At 42.7% G+C, this 18384-nt stretch overlaps 1 protein-coding gene across 1 annotated transcript in view; it reads left to right on the top strand.

Moving 5' to 3' along the window:
• The window catches only part of LOC143796559 (derriere protein-like), a 29414-nt gene extending 16019 nt beyond the window's left edge, over positions 1 to 13395 (top strand). Inside the window, exons 2-3 of the mRNA XM_077281035.1 lie at positions 332 to 337; positions 12584 to 13395. Coding sequence (XP_077137150.1) covers positions 332 to 337; positions 12584 to 13395 — 818 coding nt within the window. The remainder of the gene's footprint in view (positions 1 to 331; positions 338 to 12583) is intronic.
• Positions 13396 to 18384: the final 4989 nt, after the last annotated feature.

Here is an 18384-nt window from a genome sequence, read left to right as displayed (position 1 = left end):
AAATACACACATAGGATCATTATTTATTTTTACACTGTCTAATGACTGCTTTCCGTTTTAATTTTTTCTTTTAATAATATGCTGCAACATGTTTTTACACGTTTTTATCGCAAACAAATAAAGTTTTTGATTTTATACTGCCCAGTTTATGTGGACAACTCTAAACAAGCACCATATTTATCACTCCAATCAGTCCACTAACTTTTCTTTATTTACCCTCATTGATCATTGATTGAACACTTTGTACCAACTAACCGCAGCTGTGCTCAGTAAAGGGAAAGGAGAAGAAAAAAAAAAAGAAAAAAAAAAGTTGACCCTGAATCTATTTAAGGACGATGTAAGTCGCAGGCAGCAACTTCCCTGACGAAGAGGGCTGCTGTCCCTCGAAACGTGTTGGTTTCTTGTTCCTTCTGTGCACCCGTCCTTCTCTCAATTGGTGACGTCACTCCGAAACCCCGCCCATCCCATTTCCAACGCAAACACAGCGTGCTTCCGGCCGGGGAACCTGTGATCATTGTCGGTGTCCAGTGCAGCGGTTCCCGCACACCGACTGCGGTCACCCTCTGCAGCACAGCGGTTAGTCTTCCAGACACAGGCACCCACTTGTCGTCCCCACAGCCAGGATCAACACAGGGCAACCTAACAGGATACTATATCCACATCTGAATAACAGCATATTCACGCATTATTAAAGGATTCACCACCAACTATCACCACTATCGATCTTCTAGCGGTCACACCACCTCAAAGCAATTCAGGGAGATCATACCCTCTCCCACCAATTGTTGGGATCATCACCTCACTAAACTAAGTGCCACTCATTAGATCCATCCTTTTGGCATAACCGCAGTAAGTTTCTTTTCATTTGCATATTTAACATCTTCACAATTTGGCTTTACACATGTATGGAGTAGCACGGTGATATATTCTTGTTTTTAAAATGTAGTCTACACTAAATGTACAATTCCTTGGATAGTTATAACTCTGTTTTTAGAATGCTACACAGCAGTAAGATAAACTACATGGCTGCAGAAATGAAGCTCAATATCCATTATGAGCCTACCCTGTAGAGACTATTGGATATAGTTTGCCTCAAGGGCATCTTTAACCCCTTCGTGACATGCGCCGTACTAGTACTGCGCTGCCGGCACTGCATTTGTGCCAGCTGCAGTACTAGTACGGCGCACCGATCACCGCGGTCTCGCGCTGAGCGCCGCGGTGATCGGGTGCTAGCGCCAATCGCGGGCATTTAACCCCTCTGATGCCGCTGTCAGTAGTGACAGCGGCATAGAGGGGGATCGCGCAGGGACGGGGGCGATGAGATCGCGTTGCTCCGGTGATCCGGAAGGAGTCCCCGGATCCAAGATGGCCGCGGGACTCCTTCCGGGTCATGAAATGACCTGGCTAGCCGGCGCCTGCTGAAAGTTGCTGAGAGCAGGCGCCGGAAAGCCTCCTGAACTTGCCTGTCAGATTGCTGATCTGACAGAGTGCTATGCTATCTAATACAGTGATGTCCCACCCTGGGACAATGGTAGAAAGTAAAAAAAAAAAAAATAGAATGTATAAAAAAAAAATAAAAAAAATCCCCAAAGAAAAAAAAAACATTTCCCAGTAAATCCATTTATTTATGTAAATTAAAAAAAACAATAAAAGTATACATATTTGGTATCGCCGCGTCCGTAACGACCCGCTCTATAAAACTATCCCACTAGTTAACCCCTTCAGTGAACACCGCAAAAAAAAAAAAAAACAAGGCAAAAAACAACGCTTTATAGTCATACAGGCGAACAAAAAGTGGAATAACACGCGATCAAAAAGACGGATATAAATAACCATGGTACCGCTGAAAACGTCATCTTGTACCGCAAAAAAAAAGCCACCATACAGCATCATCAGCAGAAAAATATAAAAGTTATAGCTCTCAGAATAAAGCGATGCAAAAACAATTATTTTTTTATATAAAATAGTTTTTATTGTGTAAAAGCGCCAAAACATAAAAAAATTACATAAATGAGGTATCGCTGTAATTGTACTGACCTGAAGAATAAAGCTGCTTTATCAATTTTACCACACGTGGAACGGTATAAACGCCCCCCTAAAAGAATTTCAGGAATTGCTTGTTTTTGTTCATTCCGCCTCCCAAAAATCGGAATAAAAAGCGATCAAAAAATGTCATGTGCCCGAAAATGGTACCAATAAAAACGTCAACTCTTCCCGCAAAAAAGAAGATCTCACATGACTCTGTGGACCAAAATATGGATAAATTATAACTCTCAAAATGTGGTGATGCAAAAACTATTTTTTGCAGTAAAAAGCGTCTTTTAGTGTGTGATGGCTGCCAACCATAAAAATCTGCCAAAAAAAGCTATAAAAGTAAATCAAACCCCCGTTCATCACCCCTTAGTTAGGGAAAAATAATAAAATTTAAAAAAATGTATTTATTTCCATTTTCCCATTAGGGTTAGGGTTAGGGCTAGGGTTAGGACTAGGGTTAGGGCTAGGGTTAGGGTTGGGGTTAGGGCTAGGGTTAGGGCTGGGGTTAAGGTTGGAGTTAGGGTTTCAGTTAGAATTGGGGAGTTTCCACTGTTTAGGCACATCAGGGGCTCTCCAAACGCGACATGGCGTCCAATCTCAATTCCAGCCAATTCTGCTTTGAAAAACTAAAACAGTGCTCCTTCCCTTCCGAGTTCTCCTGTGCGCCCAAACAGTGGTTCCCCCCAACATATGGGGTATCAGCGTTCTCAGGACAAGTTGGACAACAACTTTTGGGGTCCAATTTGTCCTGTTACCCTTGGAAAAATAAAAACGTGGGGGCTAAAATATAATTTTTGTGGAAAAAAAAATATTTTTTATTTTCACGGCTCTGCGTTATTAACTGTAGTGAAACACTTGTTGGTTCAAAGTTCTCACAACACATCTAGATAAGTTCCTTAGGGGGTCTAGTTTCCAATATGGGGTCACTTGTGGGGGGTTTCTACTGTTTAGGTACATCAGGGGCTCTGCAATTGCAACATGACACCTGCAGACCAATCCATCTAAGTCTGCATTTCAAACGGCGCTCCTTCCCTTCCGAGCTCTGCCGTGCACCCAAACAGTGGTTCCCCCCCATGTATGGGGTATCAGCATACTCAAGACAAATTGGACAATAACTTTTGTGGTCCAATTTCTCCTGTTACCCTTGGGAAAAAAATTGCGGGCTAAAACATCATTTTGTGGAAAGAAAAAATGATTTTTTAATTTTCACAGCGCTACATTCTAAACTTTAGTGAAACAATTGGGGGTTAAAAGTACTCACCACACATCTAGATAAGTTCCTTAGGGGGTCTTCTTTCCAAAATGGGGTCACTTGTGGGAGGTTTCCACTGTTTAGGCACGTCAGGGGCTCTCCAAACGCGACATGGGTTCCGATCTCAATTCCAGACAATTTTGCATTGAACAGTCAAACGGCGCTCCTTCCCTTCCGAGCTCTGCCATGCGCTCAAACAGTGGTTTATCCCCATATATGAAGTATCAGCATACTCAGGACAAATTGCACAACAACTTTTGGGGTCCAATTTATCCTGTTACCCTTGGGAAAATAAAAAATTTGGGGCAAAAAGATCATTTTTGTGAAAATTAATATGACATTTTTTTTTACGGCTCTACATTATAAACTTCTGTGAAGCACTTGGAGGTTCAAAGTGCTCACCACACATCTACTGTCATGATCTCTGCAGGCAGAGATCATAGCAAGCCTATAGAGGGACAAGCTCTCGGAAGATGGAACTATACTGACCATGAACTAAGCCTGCCGCGCAACTAGAAATAGCCAGGTAGCATTTCCTATTTATCGCTAGATGCCCAGCTCTGGCCTAAGACCTAAATAGCTAGCAGAGGGAAATATAAGACCTGGCTCACCTCTAGAGAAATATTCCAAAGAAGACAGTAGCCCCCCACATATAATGACGGTGAGTTCAGATGAAACAACAAACGCAGCAGGAAAATAGTCTTAGCAAATTTGAGGTCCGCTTACTAGATAGCAGAAGACAGATAGTATACTTTCATGGTCAGCAGAAAAACACTAACAAAACACCATCCAGAGATTACCTTAAACTCTGGCATTAACTCATAACGCCAGAGTAGCAATCCCTGATCAACGAGAGCTTTCCAGACACAGTAACAAAACTTCAGCTGTGAACTGGAACAAATAGGCAAAACAAAACATGGACAAAAGTCCAACTTATCTAGAAGTTGTCTAGAAGCAGGAACAAGCACTGAGAGGCATCAGATAACATTGTTGACCGGCAAGAAACCACCAGAGAAATGAGCTTAAATAGCGACACCCACTACTGATAGAACCAGGTGAAACAGGAAAGAGGATGACAAGTCCAATTCCACAAGCGGCCACCGGGGGAGCCCAGAATCCAAATTCACAACAGTACCCCCCCCTCAAGGAGGGGGCACCGAACCCTCACCAGATCCACCAGGGCGACCAGGATGAGCCCTATGGAAGGCACGAACAAGATCAGAAGCATGAACATCAGATGCATTGACCCAAGAATTATCCTCCTGGCCGTAACCCTTCCAGTTAACCAGATACTGGAGTTTCCGTCTGGAAACACGAGAGTCCAAAATTTTCTCCACAACGTACTCCAACTCACCCTCAACCAACACCGGAGCAGGAGGCTCAACTGAAGGTACAACAGGTACCTCATACCTGCGCAATAACGACCGATGAAAAACGTTATGAATGGAAAAGGACGCAGGGAGGTCCAAACGGAAAGAAACAGGATTAAGAATCTCCAATATTCTATAAGGGCCGATGAACCGAGGTTTAAACTTAGGAGAAGAGACCCTCATAGGGACAAAACGAGAAGACAACCATACCAAATCTCCAACACAAAGCCGAGAACCAACACGACGATGACGGTTGGCAAAACGCTGAGTCTTCTCCTGGGAAAACTTCAAATTGTCCATAACCTGCCCCCAGATGTGATGCAATCTCTCCACCACCGCATCCACTCCAGGACAATCCGAGGATTCCACCTGACCGGAGGAAAATCGAGGGTGAAACCCCGAATTACAGAAAAACGGGGACACCAAGGTGGAAGAACTGGCCCGATTATTGAGGGCGAACTCTGCCAATGGCAAAAAAGCAACCCAATCATCCTGGTCAGCAGAGACAAAACACCTCAGATATGTCTCAAGGGTCTGATTAGTCCGCTCGGTCTGGCCATTAGTCTGAGGGTGAAAAGCAGATGAAAAAGACAAATCTATGCCCATCCTAGCACAGAATGCCCGCCAAAATCTAGACACAAATTGGGTACCTCTGTCAGAAACAATATTCTCAGGAATACCGTGCAATCGGACAACATTCTGAAAAAACAGAGGAACCAACTCAGAAGAAGAAGGCAACTTGGGCAGAGGAACCAAATGGACCATTTTAGAGAAACGGTCACAGACCACCCAGATGACAGACATCTTCTGGGAAACAGGCAGATCTGAAATAAAATCCATCGAGATGTGTGTCCAAGGCCTCTTAGGAATAGGCAAGGGCAACAGCAGTCCGCTAGCCCGAGAACTACAAGACTTGGCCCGAGCACAAACGTCACATGACTGCACAAAGACTCGCACATCTCGTGACAGGGAAGGCCACCAGAAGGATCTTGCCACCAAATCCCTGGTACCAAAAATTCCGGGATGACCTGCCAATGCAGAAGAATGTACCTCAGAGATGACTCTGCTGGTCCAATCATCCGGAACAAACAGTCTATCAGGCGGACAACGATCCGGTCTATCCGCCTGAAACTCTTGCAAGGACCGCCGCAGATCAGGAGAAACGGCCGACAAAATTACTCCCTCCCTAAGGATACCTGTGGGTTCAGAATTACCAGGAGAGTCCGGGTCAAAACTCCTAGAAAGGGCATCTGCCTTAACATTCTTAGAACCCGGTAGGTATGACACCACAAAATTAAAGCGAGAAAAAAATAAAGACCAGCGCGCCTGTCTAGGATTCAGGCGTCTGGCAGTCTCAAGATAAATCAAATTTTTGTGGTCAGTCAATACCACCACCTGATGCCTAGCCCCCTCGAGCCAATGGCGCCACTCCTCAAAAGCCCACTTCATGGCCAAAAGCTCCCGATTCCCAACATCATAATTCCGCTCTGCGGGCGAAAATTTGCGAGAAAAGAAGGCACAAGGCCTAATGACGGAGCAGTCGGAACCTTTCTGCGACAACACTGCCCCAGCTCCGATCTCCGAAGCGTCAACCTCAACCTGAAAAGGCAGATTCACATCAGGCTGACGCAACACAGGGGCAGAGGCAAAACGGCGCTTAAGCTCCTGAAAGGCCTCTACAGCATGAGGGGACCAATTAGCAACATCAGCGCCTTGTCTGGTCAAATCAGTCAGTGGTTTAACGACATCCGAAAAACCAGCAATAAATCGGCGGTAAAAGTTGGCAAAGCCCAAAAATCTCTGAAGACCCTTAAGAGAGGAGGGCTGAGTCCAGTCACAAATAGCTTGCACCTTGACGGGATCCATCTCAATGGAAGAGGGAGAAAAAATATACCCCAAAAAGGAAATTTTCTGGACCCCAAAAACGCACTTAGACCCCTTCACACATAAAGAATTAGACCGCAGAACCTGAAAAACTCTCCTGACCTGCTGGACATGAGAGTCCCAGTCATCAGAAAAAATCAGAATATCATCCAGATATATTATCATAAATTTATCCAGAAAATCGCGGAAAATATCATGCATAAAAGACTGGAAAACTGAAGGGGCATTAGAAAGACCAAAAGGCATGACCAAATACTCAAAGTGGCCCTCGGGCGTATTAAATGCGGTCTTCCACTCATCCCCCTGCCTGATCCGCACCAAATTATACGCCCCACGAAGATCAATTTTAGAGAACCACTTAGCACCCTCTATACGAGCAAACAAATCAGTAAGCAATGGCAATGGGTATTGATACTTAACAGTGATCTTATTCAGAAGCCGATAATCAATACATGGTCTCAAAGAGCCGTCTTTTTTTGAGACAAAGAAAAACCCAGCTCCCAAGGGAGAAGAAGATGGACGAATATGTCCCTTTTCCAAAGACTCCTTTATATATTCCCGCATAGCAGCATGTTCCGGCACAGACAAATTAAACAAACGACCCTTTGGATATTTACAACCCGGTATCAAATCTATGGCACAATCGCACTCACGGTGCGGAGGTAACGACCCAAGCTTGGGTTCGTCAAAGACGTCTTGATAATCAGAGAGGAACTCAGGGACTTCAGAGGGAATGGACGACGAAATAGAAACCAAAGGTACGTCCCCATGAATACCCTTACATCCCCAGCTCAACACAGACATTGCTCTCCAGTCCAAGACTGGGTTGTGAGACTGCAACCATGGCAATCCCAGTACCAAATCGTCATGTAAATTATACAGCACCAGGAAACGAATAATCTCCTGGTGATCCGGATCGATACGCATGGTTACTTGTGTCCAGTATTGTGGTTTATTATTAGCCAATGGGGTGGAGTCAATCCCCTTCAGAGGAATAAGAGTCTCCAAAGGCTCTAAATCAAAACCACAACGATTGGCAAAGGACCAATCCATAAGACTCAGAGCGGCGCCAGAGTCAACATAGGCGTCCGTGGCAATGGATGACAAAGAACAAATCAGGGTTACAGACAAAATAAACTTAGACTGAATGGTGCCAATGGAAACAGACTTATCAAGCTTCTTTGTACGCCTAGAGCATGCTGATATAACATGAGTAGACTCCCCACAATAGAAACACAATCCATTCTTCCGTCTAAAATTCTGTCGCTCGCTCCTGGACAGAATTCTATCACACTGCATACTTTCTGGCGTCTTGTCCATAGACACCGCCAGATGGTGCACCGGTTTGCGCTCCCGCAGACGCCTATCAATCTGAATAGCCATTGTCATGGACTCATTCAGACCTGCAGGCAAAGGGAACCCCACCATAACATCCTTAACGGCATCAGAGAGACCTTCTCTGAAAGTTGCCGCCAAGGCGCACTCATTCCACTGAGTAAGCACAGACCATTTACGGAATTTTTGGCAGAAAACTTCAGCTTCGTCTTGCCCCTGAGATAGTGCCATCAAAGTTTTTTCTGCCTGAAGTTCCAAATGAGGTTCCTCATAAAGCAAGCCCAAGGCCAGAAAAAACGCATCCACATCGCGTAACGCAGGATCCCCTGCTGGCAATGAGAAGGCCCAATCTTGAGGGTCACCCCTGAGCAAGGAAATCACAATCCTAACCTGCTGAGCAGGGTCTCCAGCTGAACGAGACTTCAGGGACAAATAAAGCTTACAATTATTTCGGAAATTCTGGAAGCTAGCTCTATTCCCTGTGAAGAACTCCGGCAAAGGAATTCTCGGCTCAGATACCGGAGCATGTACCACAAAATCTTGTAAATTTTGTACTTTCGTGATGAGATTATTCAAACCCGCAGTTACACTCTGGAGATCCATTATTGTCAGGTGCACACAGAGCATACAGAGATTAGGAGGAGAGAGAGAAAAAAGACTGCAGCAAGGCAGACTGGAGGAAAAAAAAAAAAAAAAAAATTCCAGCAGACTTCTTATAACTCTCCTTTCTCAACCTGGGTCTTTAACACTTTATTGGCCGGTCAAACTGTCATGATCTCTGCAGGCAGAGATCATAGCAAGCCTATAGAGGGACAAGCTCTCGGAAGATGGAACTATACTGACCATGAACTAAGCCTGCCGCGCAACTAGAAATAGCCAGGTAGCATTTCCTATTTATCGCTAGATGCCCAGCTCTGGCCTAAGACCTAAATAGCTAGCAGAGGGAAATATAAGACCTGGCTCACCTCTAGAGAAATATTCCAAAGAAGACAGTAGCCCCCCACATATAATGACGGTGAGTTCAGATGAAACAACAAACGCAGCAGGAAAATAGTCTTAGCAAATTTGAGGTCCGCTTACTAGATAGCAGAAGACAGATAGTATACTTTCATGGTCAGCAGAAAAACACTAACAAAACACCATCCAGAGATTACCTTAAACTCTGGCATTAACTCATAACGCCAGAGTAGCAATCCCTGATCAACGAGAGCTTTCCAGACACAGTAACAAAACTTCAGCTGTGAACTGGAACAAATAGGCAAAACAAAACATGGACAAAAGTCCAACTTATCTAGAAGTTGTCTAGAAGCAGGAACAAGCACTGAGAGGCATCAGATAACATTGTTGACCGGCAAGAAACCACCAGAGAAATGAGCTTAAATAGCGACACCCACTACTGATAGAACCAGGTGAAACAGGAAAGAGGATGACAAGTCCAATTCCACAAGCGGCCACCGGGGGAGCCCAGAATCCAAATTCACAACAATCTACACTATGTTCCAAATTATGCAAATGACATTTTTATCGGATTTTCCTAAATGGTCGGTGCAAATGACAGTCAGTCTAATAAAAGTCATCACCCGTTAGAGTATACATCGAATTTTATTGAAGAAACCTCCCAATGATAACAGTATAATCTCCAAAATGAATCAAAACTCAAAATGCACTGTTCCAAATTATTAGGCACAGTAGAATTTCTAAACATTTGATATGTTTTAAAGAACTGAAAATGCTCATTTGTGGAATTTGCAGCATTAAGAGGTCACATTCACTGAACAAAAAAGCTATTTAACTCCAAAACATCCTAACAGGCCAAGTTACATGGTAACATAGGACCCTTCATTGATATCACCTTCACAATTCCTGCATCCATTGAACTTGTGAGTTTATGGAGAGTTTCTGCTTGTATTTCTTTGCATGAAGTCAGAATAGCCCCCCAGAGCTGCTGTTTTGATGTGAACTGCCTCCCACACTCATAGATCTTTTGTTTGATGATACTCCAAAGGTTCTCTATAGGGTTGAGGTCAGGGGAAGATGGTGGCCACACCATGAGTTTATCTCCCTTTATGCCCATAGCAGCCAATTACTCAGAGGTATTCATTGTCATGCATGAAGATGATTTTGTTCCTGAAGGCACGTTTCTGCTTTTTAGACCATGGAAGAAAGTTGTCAGTCAGAAACTCTATTTACTTTGCGGAGGTTATTTTCACACCTTCAGGAACCTTAAAGGGCCCTACCAGCTGGTTCCCCATGATTCCAGCCCAAAACATGACTCCTCCACCTCCTTGCTGACGTCGCAGCCTTGTTGGGACATGGTGGCCATCCACCAACCATCCACTACTCCATCCATCTGGACCGTCCAGAGTTGCTCGACACTCATCAGTAAACAAGACTGTTTGGAAATTAGTCTTCATGTATGTCTGGGCCCACTGCAACCGTTTCTGCTTGTGAACACTGTTTAGGGGTGGCCGAATAGTAGATTTATGCACCACAGCAAGCCTTTGAAGGATCCTACACCTTGAGGTTCGAGGGACTCCAGAGGCATCAGTGGCTTCAAATATCTGTTTGCTGCTTTGTAATGGTATTTTGGCAGCTGCTCTCTTAATCCAATGAATTTGTCTGCCAGAAAACTTCCTCATTATGCCTTTATTTGCATGAACTCTGTCTGTGCTCTGTTTCAGTCACAAATCTCATCAGAGTATGATGATCACTCTTAAGTTTTTGTGAAATATCTAATTTTTTCATACCTTGTCCATGGCATTGCACTATTTAACGATTTTCAGCAGCAGAGAGATCCTTTTTATTTCCCATATTGCTTGAAACTTGTGACCTGCATAATAATGTGGAACATCATTTTTGAGTAGTTTTCCTTTAATTAGAATCACCTGGAAAACTAATTATCACATGTGTTTAAGATTGATTTCAGTGATCCATTGAGCCCTGAGACACAATACCATCCACGAGTTTATTTGAAAAACAGAACAATTAAATCTTTAAGACACTTAAATCCAATTTGCATAATAAATTTGGAACACAGTGTAGATTAGTTCCTTAGAGGGTCTACTTTCCAAAATGGTGTCACTTGTGGGTGTTTCCACTGTTTAGACATGTCAGGGGCTCACCAATCGCGACATAGGCTCCGATCTCAATTCTAGCAAATCTTGCATTGAAAAGTCAAATGGCGCTCCTTCCCTTCCGAGCTCTGCCATGTGCCCAATCAATGGTTTACCCCAACATGTGGGGTATCGGCATACTCAGGACAAATTGTACAATGACTTTTGTGATCCAATTTCTCCTGTTACCCTTGGTAAAATAAAACAAATTGGATCTGAAGTAAACATTTTGTGAAAAAAAAAGTTAAATGTTCAATTTTTTTTAAACATTCCAAAAATTCCTGTGAAGCACCTGAAGGGTTAATAAACTTTTTGAATGTGGTTTTGAGTACCTTGAGGGGTGCAGTTTTTAGAATGGTGTCACTTTTGGGCATTTTCTGTCATATAGACCCCTCAAAGTCACGTGTGAGGTGGTCCGTAAAAAAAAAATGGTTTTGCAAATTTTGTTGCAAAAATGAGAAATCGCTGGTCAACTTTTAACCCTTATAACTCCCTAACAAAAAAATTATGTTTCCAAAATTGTGCTGATGTAAAGCAGACATGTGGGAAATGTTGTTTGTTAACTATATTATGTGATATAACTCTCTAATTTAAGGGCATAAAAACGAAAAGTTTGAAAATTGCTAAATTTTCATAATTTTCGACAAATTTTTTTTTTTTCACAAATAAATGCAAGTCATATCGAAGAAGTTTTACCACTATCATGAAGTACAATATGTCACGAGAAAACAATGTCAGAATCACCAGGATCCGTTGAAGCGTTTCAGAGTTATGACCTCATAAAGTGAAAGAGTTCAGAATTGTAAAAATTGGCCCTGTCTCTTAGGTGAAAACAGGCTTCGGGGTGAAGGGGTTAAAAAGAGTTTGTATGTTCTCCTCTTGTTTGCGTGGGTTTCCTCCGGGTTCTCCCGTTTGCTCCCACAGTCCAAAGACATACTGATTGGGAATGTAGGTTGTATGAGGACAATGCATAATAATAATATCCAGTTGTATAAGGACAATAATAATATCCAGTTATCCAATATCCAGTGCAAAGGGAGAGTTTTGGACCCTTTGCAATTTCATAATAGGACCTTTAACTGAAATAGGCATTAAATATTTTACACACCCAATTTGTTAAGGCTACGTTCACATTTGCGTTGTGCGCCGCAGCGTCGGCGCCGCAGCGCACAACGCAAACAAAAACGCAGCAAAACGCATGCACAACGCTGCGTTTTGCTCCGCATGCGTCCTTTTTTTAACTGAATTTGGACGCAGCAAAAATGCAACTTGCTGCGTCCTCTGCGCCCGGACGCGGGCGCCGCAGCGACGCATGCGGCGCAAAACGCAAGTGCGACGCATGTCCATGCGCCCCCATGTTAAATATAGGGGCGCATGACGCATGCGGCGCCGCTGCGGCGCCCGACGCTGCGGCGCCCGACGCTAATGTGAACGTAGCCTAAGACTTGGGGGCTCCCTAATGCCACATGTAATGTTTGTGCTATTGAGTCCATAAAGATAACAGTCTATATTATAAAGTAAAATGAGCTATCCTTTGGCTACATAGAATACTAACAAAACCAGTAATATCTAATGTCTTATTTTTTCTTTCACAGGGCCTTTGATCTCTAGCCATATGTTTCATGGATCGTTATGCTTCAAAAAACACCTCTTCTTTGACCTTTCTGTCATAGAAGCAAAAGAACAAGTGACACTCAGCCAACTAGAAATCAAGTTTAAGCATAACACATATCAAGGGCAGGAATTTCAGCTTCAACTTCACCGTCCCTTGCACATGGCCTTAAAGAGCATGAGAGACCACAACACCAATAGGAAACTTCTATTTGCTCAGTCATTCCGCCTTCATCATAAGTCTCTTTCTTTCAATCTCACAAAGGTGACACAAGATTGGACCAACAAAAATAACAACATGGGACTTATTCTGGAAATATTTACTAATAGTAATACTAGCATGGAGACTCATGTTTCTTCCTCTTGTGATCAAATCTATTCTTTCATCCATGCATCTTTGCTTACAGTTACCCTTGATCCCACCAGTTGCAAAAGACGACGTGTCAAAAGAAGTGAGGAACCATTATTGCCAACTCCAAGTAATATTTGCAAAAAGAGGAGACTGTATATTGACTTCAAGGATGTAGGATGGCAGAACTGGGTTATTGCTCCTCGTGGCTACATGGCCAACTACTGCCATGGAGAGTGTCCTTATCCCCTGACTGAGATGCTGAAGGGCACCAACCATGCGGTGTTGCAGACTCTGGTGCATTCTATAGAGCCAGAAGTTACACCCTTGCCCTGCTGTGCTCCTATTAAGCTCTCACCCATCTCCATGCTTTATTATGACAATAATGACAATGTTGTACTAAGACATTATGAGGATATGGTAGTTGATGAATGTGGCTGCAAATGAGGCTTAATTACAAATCAAAATGCTCATTTATTAAACAGTTGGATGTGTTTAGGGGCACTTTATTAATTTTCTTGATAGTTCAAGATCAGACTACTTTAAAAAAGGAGAAATGGACTTGCATAAATGTAATGCTATGGAAAATGGACAGCTTGACTTATGTATGGATTATTGGATAACGAACTTTAAGGAGGAAGAATAGTTCTGAAGCTCCTGGGATTTAGCTTTGTTTCCTCAGCACATCAGAAAATGGATAAGTGCTAATGTGATAGAAAATAATGACACGTCCTCTGATCCTAGTACAGGCTTAAAAGAAAAGACAAAGATTTCAGCTCCCACGATCCACTGTAGTAAAAATTGACTTTAACTGAATAAACCACGGACAACAAGAAAGAACAAGTGAACGCAAATTAATTCAACTGAAGAAGGATCATAATTGATCGGAAATGCGTTGCTTTCTTGTACTGCCTGAACTGGTGTCTTCCTTGTTGTTCATGAGTTATTCAATGAAAAGCGATTTTACACACCATGTGATCTGTGCATCCTGTTGGTACGTTAGCTGGACATTTTATCTACTAGTACAGACTAAAGCCTCATTGAGATGTCCGTGATTCACAGAAGTGTTCTCTCAATGTTTTTCATGAAGTCGCAGAAAAACATCAGTCAAACGGATTCGTGAAAAATCATGGACTGCACGTGGATGCTGTCTGCTTTTAACATGCTGTCTGTTTTTAACATAGTAATGGGTGAAGTTAGTTAAGACGTTTTGCAATTTTTTAAATTTTTTTTTGCATACAAGAAATATTAATCAAAAACCGATGGTAAAACTCACACTTATCAAAATATAATCCATAATATTGATGAAAATTGGTCAGTTTTTTCCGTGTATGTCAATAATCACTAATGTCTGAATGAGGCCTAAAACCGGTTAATAAACTAGAATGTTGAAAATATTGGAAAAGAAAAACCTCTGCCTATTCTCGTATGTGAAGCAGTCAATCTGCATTTGCACTAAAAATGTTATTTTTTTATCTTTTTTGAACACACTAGTCATTTTCAAGGAGATATCCACAGCTTCGCGAATGATACATGCAAACGGAATCATTATTTTGAAAGATTGCTACAAATATATTATTTTAAATACAATAAATGTAATAGAAGGGTTTAAATAAAGCTATTGATGATTCTAACATTGTGTTTCTGTAAGGATAGCTGTATATGAAAGCCTGACAGTTCTAAATATGGCTTCCACAGGCAGACATTGCTCAAGCCACTCAGCTTAAGAACCTGTACAAGGTATGGACTTACAACAGCATCCCTTGGGGTATGTCCATGGAGTAGCTGCTGGCCAGTGGAGTGAGCTAGCAATGAAGGGTTGATAACAACAGAGGGCAAGTAAAAGGACAAAATTAGAAGTGAGGGAAGAAGTCAGGAGACAGTAGAGGCCAGACCCAGTAGAATGGAGTTAAAGGCAAAATTGTAAAGCACTACAAGAAAACTCACAGAGATAGCATGACTCCCATATGGCAGATATCTAAATTCTAGTGAATGTCTCATTTCATCCATGTAAATGATAGGACAGTAAAGTATACTCCCAATACAATTTAGAAAACAACAAAAAATGGAGTTCCATACAATATAGTATACATACAAGTGTAACACCCCTTTAGGGCTACCACGGTACACTGGGTGTTATGGGGGGTCTCACCTCTCCAGGGCGCAGTGCCTCCACTCGAATCTTGATTGGAGCTCTCTCTGGGACTGCAGAAGGACTATTATCTTCTGCCAGGGGCTGACTCGGGAAACCTCTGCCACACTCAGTACACACTCACAGGGATCAGGAGTTAAACAGTTTAACAGGTTTATTGCTATGCAGCATAAATGAGATGGATTTAAAAGAATAACATGCAATACAAGTAACTGTGCTCTGTCAAAGTCATATACACGTCACACTCTAATTCTACTTCAACCCTGCAAGTATAACGTAGCAGGGTTTTTGTTGTTTCTTCTGGTTTAACTCAGTTCAAACGTTGGGGCCCAGTTGCCGCGGATGTTGGTGCGCAAATTAGAACAGTTTGTGCACTTAGACGAATATTAATGGCAATAGTCTGGGCTGTAATGTACTCACTGTAAATAGCGCTGGTAGGACCACAAGTCTCAGAAGGGCACTCACTGCACTTCTCCAACGATCGGCTGGTTCTCTGGACACCAGCTGTGGGAGGCCGGATTCAGTCCTCTATACGGTGGTAGTGCCAGCAGAACTCTCCAAGTTCTTGATGCAACTTGCTCCAGAGGGTAAAACAAAGCCGCGCTCTCTCCAGCAGCGCGGGTATATCCGAGGGGACAGCAACCCTGCAGCGTGGTGGGATGCAAATCCACCGCGCTCAGTCTCTCCCAGCAAGATGCCACGCTCTTTTCTTTCTCTGAATTCTAGCTTTCACTTTCTGCCCAGCTCCTCCCTCCAAGTCCCTCCTCATCCAATCCATGCTGTGTCATCTGACTGAAACAAGGGTCCCTGGGAATTTTAGTCCAAGGGTCCCTGTGAATTGTAGTCCACTGCAGCTCAGAGGAAAATCTGCTAATGTCTGTAGGTCCCTGTTTAACAGCAGCTGCAAAGCTCTTCTTAGTGTCTGTAAGTCCCAGTATACCAGTAGCTGCCCTGACAGTTCCCAGTGCAGGTGTTACACAAGGAAAAAGAGACCCTAGTAAAAAGCACATAAGTCCCAGGCATAAAGATAAATGTTCATAGTATCATCATGGTATTAATAAGCAGCACCAATCCTATATGCAGTGAAGTATGGTGTAAGCCCCATATATTAATGACAGGCTTAATTAATGTAATCATATAGTATAAATCACCATACAATCAAACTGCATAATTAATAGTGAATTGTCCATACTGGCAAAGTGCCACCCACACGGGAAGGAAACAAAGAGAGAAAATACATACAAGGTGCCTTAGTTAGCAAAGTTTCTTACCCATGAGGAGAGTGACCAACTGCCTGGGACCCCGGATAAACACCATACTTCACTGCATATAGGATTGGTGCTGCTTATTAATACCATGATGATACTATGAACATTTATCTTTATGCCTGGGACTTATGTGCTTTTTACTAGGGTCTCTTTTTCCTTGTATGTATTTTGTATTGAATAATTTCTTTGTGATATTTGGAATTTAGGTTTGCTTTTTGGTCCCAGCAGGGCTCCGTAGGCCTGTGACGTCACACGCTGCCTGGCAGCGTCGGCCATCTTTGTTTCCAAGTGCAACCAGGAACGCCTCCGGCCGGGACGTTCTCTGGCTCTGCACTTACCAGCGATACCCCACACAGGTCACACAGGACCACCATCTGTGTGCCCACCCGTCGCCCGTTACCCGCAGGCACACTTTGTGCGTTTACCTGTCACATTCTCCTGCGGCACACCGCACATCCTCCTGGACATTTACTAGGAAGAGCCGCATGATCAACCAGTCACAGCACACGGTAAGGGCTTTTCAGTACTTATGTGTATGGTTCATGCGGGGTCCGCTGTGTACCGACATTCATGGTAAACAGGGCATTTTTTTGGCTTCTTTTTTGGCTTCTTCTTTGTGTGTTCAGTGCATTTTGCAAATACTTATAGGCTACCAGGTGGCTCAGTAGTCTAGCACTGAGTCCACCACCATTTGTAGTTGTACATTCGCATTTATCATCACAGGTACTTGGATGCCATTCCGGTCATTAGAGATAGAATACCCTGAATCACCTGAAGCGCGGTATCATTTTGAGTTTATCTATTTGGTCTTTTCAGAAGTGGCACATGTTCTGAGCATGTTCTCAGCAGCTGGGTGATTATACCGGTTAGTCCCACAGGTCTAGTGGGCAGCAGTGTTGAGCGCCAGTGGTACTGTTTTCAGATATTTGGAATTTATTTTTGTAATAAAATATTTTGTAATTTATTTTTCTATATTGTATGGAACTCCATTTTTTGTTGTTTTCAAAATTGTAAAGCAAGCAGTGTTAAGACAGTAGAGGGTCAACAACGGGTACCAATGGGTTGCCAAAACAGATTGAGCCCTACTAAAGACCTCTGTGTCTGTCATACAACAGCTTATCAAATCCTGCCTGGGGTTAGTAAATATTGTAAAAATGTTTTTACATGAAAAAAAAATATATAGCTAATCCAAATCCCAGTTTTAATGATAAAAAAAATGGTTTACTTGTAATAAAAGAAAACCACACACACTACACATTTGGTATCACCATGTTCGTAATGACCCAAACTATAAAACTTTCATTATTTATCTGTCAGTAAGCAAAAAAAATGTGAAAAACAATGACAGAATTGCTTTTTTATTTATCTTGTCATGATGCAAAAAAATAAAGTGCTAAAGAACAAAATAAAAAAAAAACTTCTGGATTTATTATTTTTTATTCATTCTTGGAAATAAAGATAGAATAAAAAGTGATCAATAAATTGAATGTATTCAAATATTATATCAGTGAAAACTAGTTTGTCACCCACCAAAAAAGGTCCTAAAACGGCTCTGTCCAAAGGAAAGCAAAAAGTTATTGGTCTAATAATATGAAGAGCAACAAAATATATATATATTTATCTATTTATTTCCAAACATAGTTTTTCTGTGCAAAAGAAGTTGAAAATATAAAAACAACAAATTTGTTTTCAGAAGCAAGTCCTCATACAGCTGTTTTGTACAGCTGACATGTGCGTGCAATAGCGGCGGGTGAAATCACGATTCACCCGCTGCTATTAACCTGTTAAATGCCGCTGTCAAACGCTGACAGCAGCATTTAACTACCGCTTCCGGGCGTGCGGCCGGAAATGAGCGAATCACCGACCCCGTCACATGATTGGGGGTCGGCGATGTGTCAGGACAGTAACCATAGAGGTTCTTGAGACCTCTATGGTTACTGATGCCGGCCTGCTGTGAGCGCCACCCTGTGTAGCAGAGCCGATCCAGTGGTGCCAGCTTCTAGCCTCCCATGGAGG

The sequence above is a fragment of the Ranitomeya variabilis genome, chromosome 1 (genome assembly GCF_051348905.1).
Source record: "Ranitomeya variabilis isolate aRanVar5 chromosome 1, aRanVar5.hap1, whole genome shotgun sequence".
Classification (NCBI taxonomy): domain Eukaryota; kingdom Metazoa; phylum Chordata; class Amphibia; order Anura; family Dendrobatidae; genus Ranitomeya; species Ranitomeya variabilis.
Note: the sequence above shows the minus strand (reverse complement) of the source record. Positions and strands in the feature narration are given on the sequence as shown.